At 32.4% G+C, this 13,415-nt stretch overlaps 1 protein-coding gene across 1 annotated transcript; it reads left to right on the top strand.

The window, feature by feature from the left end:
• The first annotated feature begins 4,065 nt into the window (after positions 1-4,065).
• On the top strand, positions 4,066-13,211 carry LOC114167667 (E3 ubiquitin protein ligase RIE1-like). Its single transcript, XM_028052788.2, has 5 exons — positions 4,066-5,167; positions 8,206-8,325; positions 11,262-11,394; positions 11,479-11,637; positions 12,740-13,211. Exons 1-5 carry the CDS (start codon positions 4,698-4,700, stop codon positions 12,899-12,901), a joined length of 1,044 nt encoding a protein of 347 aa, XP_027908589.1. The 5' UTR covers positions 4,066-4,697; the 3' UTR covers positions 12,902-13,211.
• The last annotated feature ends 204 nt before the right edge of the window (positions 13,212-13,415 follow it).

Here is a 13,415-nt window from a genome sequence, read left to right as displayed (position 1 = left end):
CCGAAATTGCCCCCGTTTTCAGGGAATTCAAATCTGGAGAGTCATCTGAAGGCGTTTAATGCCCAGATGCTGATATCCGGGGGAAGTGATACGATGCGCTGCAAGGTATTCGTGGGAACTTTGGTAAGCACAACCCTAAAGTGGTTAGGAAATTTGCCCCATTCAACAATAACTTCTTTCGTGGTTTTTGCTCGTACATTTGTAGAAAGGTTCGCCGCCAACAGGGCGAAGGCACCGAAAATGATCGACCTTTTCGATAGAAGGCAAGGAGGGGACTGTTAGAAAATGATTACTCAAATAATACTATTAATAATAAAAATATGAAAATAATATAATAATAATTATTAAATCAATAATAATACTAAGACAATATATAAAACAATGAATATTTAATTAGAGATCAACAATTATAATAACAATAATAAATAAAAGGCAAGGAGTAGAAATATCCTGGGTTGAGGCACGCTTAATGCTATCCTTAGAGAGAAAACGCCCCTACTGCACAGGGCTAAACAAATATATCAATACACAATCATATGTGTGTTTCTTATCATATGCGTTTCTCTCCTAAGATACAACAACCCGTCAGATCGATCGAGTGTAGCGAAGGATCTCCGAACCTTACGAACACCACTATCTTAAAGATAATATAGAGAAGAAAAGAAGAACACTTTTTAGAGAACTCTATTATTGTTTATTGGTTTTGTTGTTTTCTTTCCCATGCACCTAGGTGGTATTTATAGGTAGCAAAAGGAGACAAAAGAGTAAAGAGTAATAAGAATATAGTCGTTAGCCATAAATGACATTAACCCATAAAATTAAAAGTCTATAAAAACATGAGTAACATTAAATTTTTTTATTTTAATTATTTATTTTTTAAATTATAATAAAATATTTCTAACAATCCCCACATGATTTTAAAAAAGTAAAACAAAATATATTATCTTTTAAAACAAAATATTGTAGTTCAGTGTAAGGAACCTTCCGGGTCTGACCCTTACACCTAGTGCTTATAAACTTCCACCCGAGAAAATGCAGAGACTTAATTGTCTTGAACTACATCCCCTGTGACCAAGTTTTAGTAAATAACACATACAATATCGGTGTTCATTATAGGTTCTAATCAGTGGGTGCACGTTACGGCCTTGCGCATGTATCTTGTTTCATGAGTGTCACTTAGAGACTTGCCCATGTCTCATAATGGCGGCCCCACCATCACACTCACTAGGTAAACCTTCAAAGGGTGGTTTGTGACTCACACCCCTAAAATAATTGTCATTGGGTTTATTAAGAGGTATTTTATAAAATAATGCACATACCTCAACCATTAGGTTTATTAAGAGGTATTTTATACAATAAGCATAATAATGCACATACCTCAACCTTATTATTGTCACAATTTATAGTACACTTCGCCATAGGAATGAGACATAAAATTTAATCAAATTATTTGGTGTACTTTAGTCAACAACAACTTCGTTGTTACCCATTGAACTTCATTCCATGGGATCGCCATTCATGTGGAGATGGGTGTCCATTGTTGCAACTAATTTATGGGCCATAGTCTCATTCCCCTCAACGACTCAAATATTTGTTGTTGATGCATCAACCCTTTGATAAGCAGATCTGCAATATTTCTTTTTCCGACCTTACAAAGTCAAGAGAGACAGTACCATGAGTAATTTAGTTTCTAATATATTTGTCTCTCATTCTCATATGTCAATTTCATTGACATTTTTACTAAAAAGTTTAAATATAACAATTTAATTGTCAGGATGCATTAAAAAAAAGAATAATTTATGCTTGCATGGTAAATCATGACAACAATTTTTTAACATATTTTCATGATAGTACACCTTCATCCAAGGTTAAAACATAGCCATAACCAATAGGTGATTTTGCGTCACCAAAATCAATATCCAATTTACATTAAAAATATCATTCAATAATCTCAAGAAATTGGACATATTGTCATAATATAAGAAGCACAAATAATATTACACTAGATGGCAAAATAGTTCTCGAGGTATCATAAACAAATTTAGTCAATTTATTATTTGAAGGAAACATCTCTAAATATTTATCGGTATAACCAAAGATTTTTTTTTTCTCATTAAAAGGTATATTAACCTTTACAAGACACCCCCACACTTTGAAATATTTTAAATGTGGTTCTTTTTTCTTTCATAACTCATAAAAAGTTTTATCACAATCTTTGTGTTCAAAATATGGTAAGCATGATATAAAATTTCACTAATATAATATTAGGCAAGCTAGAACTTGTAAAATAACATTTACCATATCAAAGCATTTTTTTCTCTTTCGCTGCACCTTTAGATTAACACTATATGAAGATATTACTTAATGAATAAGACCATGAGTTTTACACAAAACACTCATTTATAAAGACATGTATCATAACTTCTCTATTTAATTAATTTTGCACCTCAAAATTTTATAATTTGAATGGTCTCTAACCAAAATTTCTCAACTTCTCAACAATTGTAATAATAGCATGTCATATATGACAACTTTCAACATTTTGTAATAATTAAAGAAAACTTATAAAAGTTTTATTACAAGATAAGGTGTTTAACTCAAACAAATCATCACAAATATATCATTTACCAACCAAGTAACAAAGTCTAGAAATAATAATCATATTGCACTCAAAAACCACTCCATAACCTTGTTGGACAAAAAGGAAGTTTCTGGAAGACAATTTTAGTTTTTACTTGACCATCCCTTCAATTTATCATATGGAGATTTCTTCTTTTATCAGCATTTACATGATCTTAAACATGATATCAATTAAAATAATTCATTTTAATTTCATGTCATAAACAATAATTTTGAATTCATAAATTTGATAAGGATTATATTTATTATCAGTCATATTTTTTTTCATATAAATATCAAGTTAATTTTCTCCATAACACAATAGTAATTTTAGTATGACAAATTATTTTATAATTGTTTTCATACAAAATACTTAAAATATATACATGATATAGAATATCTTTATCAATGGTAAGAATAGACAATATTAAAGCATAAATTAATATAACAACCAAAATATTAGCTATAAACATCACAAAAGAAAATTATTCAATGAGCATGAAATTTCATTTATTGTTATCAATAGAAATAGAAACAATTATACACATCCATTTTTAGGCTTTGTTGAAACTAATTAAATTATAACCATAAGAAACACATTAGTTCATAAAATGTGTTTTCAGTCTTCAACTCTATATTGTTTTTAATTGTAGAAATGAATACAGATGAGTAATCAAAAAAATATAAATAACAAGATAATATTTTTCTCTCTAAGAATGTTAGAAAATGATTACTCAAATAATACTATTAATAATAAAAATATGAAAATAATATAATAATAATTATTAAATCAATAATAATACTAAGACAATATATAAAACAATGAATATTTAACCAGAGATCAACAATTATAATAACAATAATAAATAAAAGGTAAGGAGTAGAAATATCTTGGGTTGAGACAGGCTTAACGCTATCCTTAGAGAGAAAACGCCCCTACTGCACAAGGCTAAACAAATATATCAATACACAATCATATATGTGTTTCTTATCATATGCGTTTCTCTCCCAAGATACAACAATCCGTCAGATCGATCGAGTGCAGCGAAGGATCTCCGAACCTTATGAACACCACTGTCTTAAAGATAATATAGAGAAGAAAAGAAGAACACTTTTTAGAGAACTCTATTATTGTTTATTGGTTTTGTTGTTTTCTTCCCCATGCACCTAGGTGGTATTTATAGGTAGCAAAAGGAGACAAAGGAGTAAAGAGTAATAAGAATATAGCAGTTAGCCATAAATGACATTAACCCATAAAAGTAGAAGTCTATAAAAACATGAGTAATAGTAAATTTTTTTATTTTAATTATTTATTTTTTAAATTATAATAAAATATTTGTAACAGGGACTTGTGCCTTAGAGAATATCCTAACCACTTCTCAATAAGAGTACCAATATCTCGAGTCCCAACAAAGAGATCCTGGTATATACGTTTGTGAAAGGGTTACGAGCTAACTCATTTAGTGAGTTCCTTGTTAGAAACCTCGCGCTGTTGTTGGCGAAGATCAGGCTTAGAGCCTCAACCCATATTGAGGTTGAAGACGAGATATAAGCGACGACAGGAAAAGCGTGCCACAAACGTTGTATGATCCCGAGACGCCCGTCGTCCGTGGGAAGACGTTGTCCAAGGCGCATTGATAGAAGGTTCGCACCCTACGTCACCCAAGCTTCCACTGCAAGGTGGGAATGTAGGGCGGAGGACATTAAAGATTGTGCACTATCTGGGACCAGAATACAGGCTGAAAGTCTAGCTGATAAAGAAATCGTAAAACATCTTAGGTGGCCTGAACCGACCAACCGAGTTTTGGGCGACCATCGATCATTCTATTCTCATTAAAAAAAATATTCCCCTTCGTTAAATATGACATCTATGTTTGAAAATAATAAAAAAACTAAAATTAGAAAATATTCTTAAAATATATTTTTGAAGAAAGAATTTATGTAAAAATACAGTATAAGCATTTATGTATTTTTGATTCTAATTATGTTTTCAGGTTTTGGTAGAGGTAGTTTTATAGTAAAAAGTTTATATAAAAAAAAAATGAAATAGTGCATTAGGTGAAAAAGGGTGGTCAGCCATGTCATCACCGACAGGCGCGGAGGCGCCGCTGTTCCACAACCGCCACGACGCCGCCCGAGCGCCCGCGCTAGCGGTCCTCCTCGGTCGAGCCGGCGGCCGCCCAGACCCCTCCATGCTGGTGACCGCGGTGTGCGATTTCATCTCGGACTTGATCCACTCTAAGCCGGTGTTGGCCCTCGAGATGTCGTGGAACATGGCCTTCGTGTTTGTCTCGGCCGCGATGCTTGCATGCACCACCAGCGAGCGGCCGAACTCGCCGATCCGTTTGTGGATCGTCGGGTACGTTCTGCTGCGCTTTATGCATGTGGTGCTCCTCTGGCTCACGTACCGGCATCATCGTAGCCGGTGGGAGTCGCACCGTGGCCAGGGGACGCAGGACGTTGAGAGCCAAACCGGCAGCGACGATGATGAGGGTGGCAACGATAGCGACAGCGTCGTGGATGGGAGCTCTGGCAATTCGTCTTGCCGGTGCGTTCAATTCAATTCAATTTTGTTATGTTGAGCTGAGATATTCTGTTTTTGTCGAATTGTTCCTTTTTTTGGATGTTATGTGTTTGATTTTGAATTTTTTAATTTGACATGAGTGGGTTCAGTTCAGTTTTATTAGATTTTAGAGGTTTGATTTTGGTGTTCCTTTTCAATCTATGCATTTTTTTCATTTATTTTTAACTGTTTGGATTCTAGGCTTTTGAGTTTTGACTTTCGAACTCTGAAAAAAAATCATGAATTATGGGGAGCTTTGGGGAATTTAGTGGTGTTATGTTGTGGAGGTAAAGGTAGTTGTTTATGTGCCGGTTTGGTTCAGTAGATATGAAGTTATTCAAGGTACAGTTGGTCAGATGAACATTGAGTTTGTTGTGCATTTGTCATATTTATATACTGCAATTTAAGGTAGTCTAGCAAAGTTATTCTAAGAAATTTTCAAATGTTATGCTTTGGATTATGATTAAGGGTTATGTAATTTTTATGATTGGACTTGATAGAACTGGCATAGTGTCGTGAAGAGGCTCTTCATAACGAAATATGGTTTGCTAGAGGTTGTGAACTGGAAATGTTAAAATGTTTTATTGATTAGTTAGGTTGCCACTCCTCTCAACACCTCTTCCTATTGATCTGATGAGTGAAGGGTCATGAAGGGGGTATGTGCTTGTTTAATATCATAACATGGACAATAGTAGTGATAAAAACTGGTTCAGGTTGAGTGGGCTTGAACATTGTTTATTGATGAAAAGAAAGAACACACAATTTCTTTCCTTAGGAAAACATCCCAAGGTCTTTTTCTATTTTTTCCTTTTGATTTATTGCTTAAGAGAAGAATTAAAAGAGAAGGTTAGTTTCTCCTTTAAGGTTCTCCTTGTATTCATTTTTCTTATTTCCAAGATAGAGGATGTCATTGTTTTCTCCTTAGGACCAGAGAAAATGGTATGTAATTTTTCTTTCTTTAATAAAATGACATTCTTTGCCTATTGTTTGTTTTTCTTCTTTTGTTTTCATATTTTATTTTAGTTGAGTACTTGTGCTAGTAATCCGATTCCGGCATTTCTTGTCCCAAAAATAGTGCTCTGCATTGATGTCCACCAGTAAGCATAACTTGATCAAATCTTGGAATTAATCTTGAAGTCATTTTCTTGATAATTCACCCACAACTCCTGGATCCATCATGCTCTAATACCCTTTGATAGGAACTCGTTTAGCATTTATGCTTTCCAAGCTCTAGGACTTTCTTAGGCACAATACTAACTCTTCAATTGACGAGCCATTCCTCTCGATATCTCTTCTTATTTATAGGCAGCATGCCTTATTTCCTTAATTATTCCAGCTCTCAACTAACTAACTAACTAACTATAATTACTCTGCTAATTAATTTAACTAACTAAAGGGATTGCCTATCAAGTAGGTATGTAGCTGGCCATCTTTTACTACCTAAGCATGGGTTGTAAACTATTTAGAACGTGTATATTATGGATTTAGCATGTATTATTTTATTGATAGTAAATATAGTTTTGTCCCTAACATGGTGTTGAAATGAAAAAGCTTGTCATACCTGTACTGTAGGAATTTGAATATGATATGGCAGTATCCATATGTTTGAAAACATACATATTTTATTGTCTATTTTGGATTGGCTAGAGCTTGCACATGCCAGTACTAGCTTGAGCATCCTCAGCATGAACAAATTACATAGCTATTGAGGACTGTTATGACTTTATATGCTTCTTTAGTGCTAAGGAAGGGTTATTCAGCTGTCTTTCTGATTTGAATTTGATGATGCAAACCCTTTTGTTTAAACTATTAGCCATTGGCAGTATTTGGATTGAATATATATTTTAATTGCTTCATTTTATTTCTACCTAATTTACAAGTTGAATAAAACATAACATGTCTTTCCATTTCCTATTGTTTCAATTTTTTAGTATGCATATTGTATCAGGTACTTGTACCTGTACATTTGAAAAAACTCAGAACTTAATATTTAATGGACTTGGTTTACTGAGGTAAAAGAATCTCTTTGATTCAGAAGAGTAGTGTTCAGTCCTTATTGCCACATTTCATTCATTAATTCACTTTTCGCTCATGTTTGGATGGATTGGTATTTTGTAAAACATAAGATTATTTATGGGCTTGTACATGATAACAAGTTTATTATAGAGTTGTTTTCCTGAAGGAGGTTTTATGTCATGGACTTCTTGAAGATATTGGAGTATGCTATATTTATATAAATTAAGTTCTTTCAACATTAATTGATACAGGAGTGACCAAGACAGCCAATAAAATGTTGATTTCCTTCGTAGTGTGTGAGGATATATAGGCAGTGAACTTTTCACTACTTTACATTGTGGGTATAATTAGCTGTGGGTTTTCATTTATCATGCTGTTCCCCACTCCTCAGGTTAACTGTAGGTTTTCACATGCAATTGCAATTAATTTTCACTATTTCACCCTTTATATCAGCTTTCTGGAATAAAAAAATATGTATTATTGCAATTGTTTATTCTTTTTATTAACTGTGATAGGTTCATCCTTGGGCCTAATTAATATGTGCTAGAGGACTAATTGTTCTTTTTCTGCTGAAAGCTTGAGTACTACTGAGCCTCCAAGCATGGGTAGTTAAAAAATTGTATAAATTTCTTTCACTATTATGTTGTATACTAAACGAGGATTAGTCACAATAGTTGGTAAAAAAATTGTGGTACTAGTAATATCGAAAGAATTTATGGTTTTCATATAGGTTTCAGCAAATGGACCTTCCGTTGATATTTGGCTAGAACTTTTGCCAGAAATGGTGCACTGTGAGGACTAACCACGGCCCACAGGATAGAATTATCATTAACTTTAGGAAAAGGAAATAAGATGTCTGTTCTTATGTTAAATACCCTGGCTGATGAAATATGTTAATCTACTATAGTCTTATATGTTGTACTATATTGTACTTGATACTTCTTTGGATTGTGTTATACAATTAATTAATATTTGATGATACTAATTTTTGAATATTTGCAATACAGGTTCTTAAAACGATGTGAATCATTAATTTCTAGGGTTTCACTCCTTTGGTGGTTAGTGGGCTTTTACTGGGTTGTCTCTGGTGGCGATATACTTCTGCAAGATGCCCCACGATTGTACTGGTGAGCCTTTATTTCAACTTCTAAAGTAATGTTTGTATATTAATTTTGATATTCTGATATCTGTCTATGCATGTTGACTCACATACGGATGACTATATGTTTGGGTACCTGAACAATGCATACACGTGAGATCATTCACCTTTCTGCTTTTGTTTATTGGGTTGGCCGGGGAGGGGAAAGGATGGTGGTGAAGACATGTTCCTTTTTTGAATAACAAAAGGATGGAGATTCCTTTAGAACCTATTGTTTTTAAGAGTCTACTAGCTCCCTTAGCATCTAGTGGCTAATCTTTAGCCATGTGTTCCATTTGATTAATTATACAAGAAGGCAACCTAATGCTACAAAACTCTTGCTCTGGTGGGATTGCACGAAAGGGTCCGACCTTGGTTCTAAATTGAGATTGTGGTCATAGTTGTGGTTATTGCCAACTGTGGCCGAGGCAGTGTAAAATTATTTTTTTGCGAGCATGAAAGCAAAATATAATAATTTTGCAATTACTCTACTTATTTATATATCCTTTATCTGTTGCTGTTGCGGGAGAAACTGTTCAAATGCAGCTGCAGTTGTGAACTGCAATTTATAACCATGGTTCCAATCCATTATTGGGTTGTAGCTGTTAATTAACGAAATTAGAATATAGTATAATTGCAAGTGTGAGAAAATGGAGAGGGTAGTTTATTATCTCGGATGGATAATGAGGTAGGAGTGGCAGGCCTCTTAAAGATCCTCTGACTAAGTTGTATTCTTAGTTTCAACACCCAAGTTGAGCCGCACTCTTAGAGTGGTGAATTGAAATCGAAGCAAATAAGATTTCCATTGACTTTGTTTTTCCTTATTGTTTGTATGATTTAGTCCTCTATTTTCCTTTATTATATAAAATAGAAATATTGAATTAATATTGATTTAAGAGTATTATGTTATAATGTTGCGCATACATGTCTTTAATAGAATTTGCAATATTATTACAAGTCTATTAGTTGTGTATACGAAAGCTCCACGAGTTTATACTGGCTTTCAACAACCTTGGTTATGACAAGGCATCGATATAGGGATACACGGAATTGTCTAAAATTCTAGGTATGGTGTGACCAAGTTAGAAGCCTATGAGATGGAGTAATCCTTTTTGGTGAAAGCAAGAAATAGACTCTTCCTTGACAGAGCCTCTCCTGGATATTAACACAAGTTATTCTGAAAATTATTTCTTATTGATAAAATTTTTAAATCAAACCCTTTAAAAAGATATTCCTAACACTTGTGATAAAATAAAAATAGGGGTAAATTGCACTTACACTTCCGTGATGTCATACTTTTAATAAAGTAACAATTGTACTCCTTATTTTATTTATCTGAAAATCATATAACAATAAGTTAATAAATTTAATCATATATTTTATAGTCATCTATTTACTTTATATTAAAATAATGTTTTCTAAAAACTATAACTTTTATATTTTTACAAGACAATTTATAATTTAGTGACCGTAAATATATATGATAATTTTAATATATATACTATTCAATTTTTTGTTTATAAAAAATTCTTCATTTTTATACTTCAAAACTTCAATTTTTAAATTTCATATTTTTTTTAGGAAAGGGAACTGCAATTTCTCCTAAAAATAAAGAGTTTCCTAACTAATAGGGCCATGCGAAACATGTATTCTAGTTGGTCCTAATTTAAGACCTACTTGATAAAATAAAAATAAAAATTAATGGTTCCTAATTATTAGGGTCTTATCTACAAAATTTCCTAGTTAACAAGATATGGATCTAAAATCAGCATTCTGATATCCAGATCTAGGATAGGTAAAAGGGATACACTGAATTAAATCAAAATTTAAATTTAAAGATATGATAACCCTATTTAGTGGCCCACATCACTGTGATATGTTAGCTTATGTACAATAGGTATTTGTCATTTTTAGTTCATACATGATTATACCAATGGTTGATGATCAAACTTGAAGGAAATAAAGAAAAGAAAAACTGTATTCATATATGTATCCTTTGCCCATATCGGGTAGAATGACTGAATCCATTTTCTCTGCTGAGTTTTTTTGTACTATTTCCTGTTATGCCTTCAAAATACACTATTTTTAGTATATTAAATTTTTTTAATATATGTTAAAATATAAATTCTAGAATGACCATGTCACATAAAGTACATATTTTCTCAGCCCATGTTAGAATGTTGCGAAAAGCATCATTAGTCCTATTAAAAACAATTATTGGCTCTATATGCTTGACTTCTATTTTCATCCACTTTAGGGATATTAAGGAAAATAGAGCTGTATGTAATTATAGTCCTGTTCACTTATAGGTACCAGATGAATCAGTCAATAAAATTTTAATAAAATAAGAGACATTTGGAGGATATCCCTTGGATATATGTATTTAGAAATATGTTATCCAAGGCTTATCATAAATGTATTGGTTTATGGGGTTGTGCCTCATAGCTTGCGAGCATTGTTCAATTCAAATACTTGTATCCGAAATGTATCAATCAATAAATTTTAGTAACTTAAAAGAAAATCACAGGGTACTTCTTGGATATGTATTTAGGAGCCTCATAAGTTTGATATGAATGTGATTCCAATACTTTGCCACTATAAGTATGTGTGCTTGGGGATTCCACATTCAAGACCAAAAAGAATTAAGCGTTACAAATTTTTTTGAATCCCCATCAATCCTAATTTTAAATATTTTTCAATTTAAAAGTTTCAAACACATTTTTATATTGTATTCTTATATTTTATTTCCTATAAAATAATCTTTCAATTAAACCAATATTTTCTTAAAATATTTTTAATTTATACTTTCTTTTACATATATATTCATGAGTATTCGAATTGCTAATTCTTTTTGACACTTTGTTCGCCAAATTTTGTGAATCTTGCTAGCATCAATGACAAAAATCTGTTTTTATAATTCTACAGGTTATCTGTTGTCATTCTGGCATTTGATGTCTGTTTTGTTATCTTTAATGTTGTCATGATGTGCTTGGTTGGTATTGCTCTGTGTTGTTGTTTGCCCGGCATCATTGCTATTCTGTATGGGGTTGCAGGACAGGTATGAATAAAAATACTTTAGACCGACTAAAATATTTTGAAGTTATGAACCTTATGTTTCTCCTATTGTTCTGGAATAACACAGGAAGGTGCGTCAGAAGCAGATCTTAGCATACTTCCAAAATACAGATTTCGAATACTAAGCAATGAGGATAAGCCCAGTGGTGGAGCTGGATCAATGGTTCCCATAGAAACCAGCAGTGCTTACTTGGCAAATGAACGACTGCTTTTACCAGAGGATACGGTACGCTCTTCTCAAATGCTATTTATTTTTGTCTCATATTCCATCACTTCTGTGAAATAGAAATTGCTGGTTATTTGATTTTCTATTTCGGTCAATGCACAAAGATTTGTACCGTGTGGCTCCTTGTACTCGTGTGTGAATCTGGTTAACCAGGGGAAAAAATAATAAATGCAATTCCTACATCTAAGCACTGAAATTGACATTCACAACTTCAAATAGTAGTTCCATGGTTGCGTACTTTGGTCCCTATTTGTGTGCTAATTCCTAAAGTCCATGATATTTTAGAAATTTGGGAATGATGTAGGTTCAAAATTTGAGTTCAAATAGCACCTGAACTCATGGAATGATTATATCTTTTTACCAGAATTTAATGTGTTCAGTTTAGAAAGTACAAAGAGGTTGGGGTAAAAAAATATTTATATGAAAGAAAATAATATACTCATCATGGACTGCTATGAACGAAGTCCAAAAAAATTGAAAACAACTATATTTGAATTTTGCGTAAGAAGTATGTATGAAGCTAAAAAGGAAAAAGGTTGTTAGGAAGTCGTTGTAAGTTTTCGTATGTACGAAGATAACTTATATATAGAGAAAAGCTTTTTACGATTTCAGTTATTTTTCCAAACAACTTATTCTCTAAAAAGATCGCGGAAAAATTTCAGCTTTCCTAAACGTGCTCCAAATAAATATATGCACTCTTATGAGTAAAGGAGGAAGTGTAGAATTTGACATTTATCAAAGATGAAGTCAACAAGGAAATAATAGTAGTTAAGCAAGAGTGCAAAGGAGTTTGTCATTAGGTGCAATTTTTTTGCATATATGGTTTTAGTGAAGATTTTGCTAAACTATTCTTGAAAGAGGGGAATCTAGTTGAAGATGTATGAAGGCTTGAACTCTTCTAGGATGTTGCTTAGCGTCTTTTTGTTATATTATTCAATATTCCTTCTTGTCTATTCCTTACAGAATAAATTTCCTTCATTAGATAAAAGTAATTTACCTTAAAATAGAAAACTTCGTCCGTAGACTGTAAAACTTGGTCTGCTAAGATTCGACTTTCAATTTTCAGGAGACAATTTTATTAATATTTGCTGTTGCTTTTCAGGAATGTTGTATATGCCTCTATTCATACGAAGATGAAGCGGAGCTCCATGCTCTTCCTTGCAATCATCATTTTCATTCTTCATGCATAGTGAAATGGTTGAAAATGAATGCCACTTGTCCTCTTTGCAAATACAATATTCTCAAGGGAAACGAACAAGTGTGACAGAAAGTGAAGGAAGAACTTACCAAGTGCTCACCGGTTATTTTAACAGCTATTGTTTAATATGTATATATACTTTTAAATAGGGGTATCAAAAAGGCTAGTCTGGCTCGATTTGAATTGTCCAAGGTCCGATCTGTCTTTGACCCATAAAAAAGGGGTCAAAGCTGACTGACCTACTAGACAAAAATGGGTAAGAAGTTGTAACCCGTCCCTCTACAAGACAGACTTGCAGGCTGGCCTGTCGGCTCTTTTAATATTTTTAAAATTTTGTAATTATTTTTTTCAATTTATTTTAATTTTTTCAATTTCATTTTTAAAAGTTATTTATATGCATACACATATAAATAAATATTAAAAATATATTTAATCATATAAATATTTTCTATGTTTTTAATTGATTAATTAATATATTTTAATTATATAAATTACAATAATTATTATATTTTAATATTGAATTACTATATTATAATTAACAGTTAAAATTTAATTTATAAGCGATAATTACATATTTTAA

This window comes from Vigna unguiculata, chromosome 2 (genome assembly GCF_037176805.1).
Source record: "Vigna unguiculata cultivar grain cowpea cultivar isolate G323 ecotype 2 chromosome 2, ASM3717680v1, whole genome shotgun sequence".
NCBI lineage: Eukaryota > Viridiplantae > Streptophyta > Magnoliopsida > Fabales > Fabaceae > Vigna > Vigna unguiculata.
Note: the sequence above shows the minus strand (reverse complement) of the source record. Positions and strands in the feature narration are given on the sequence as shown.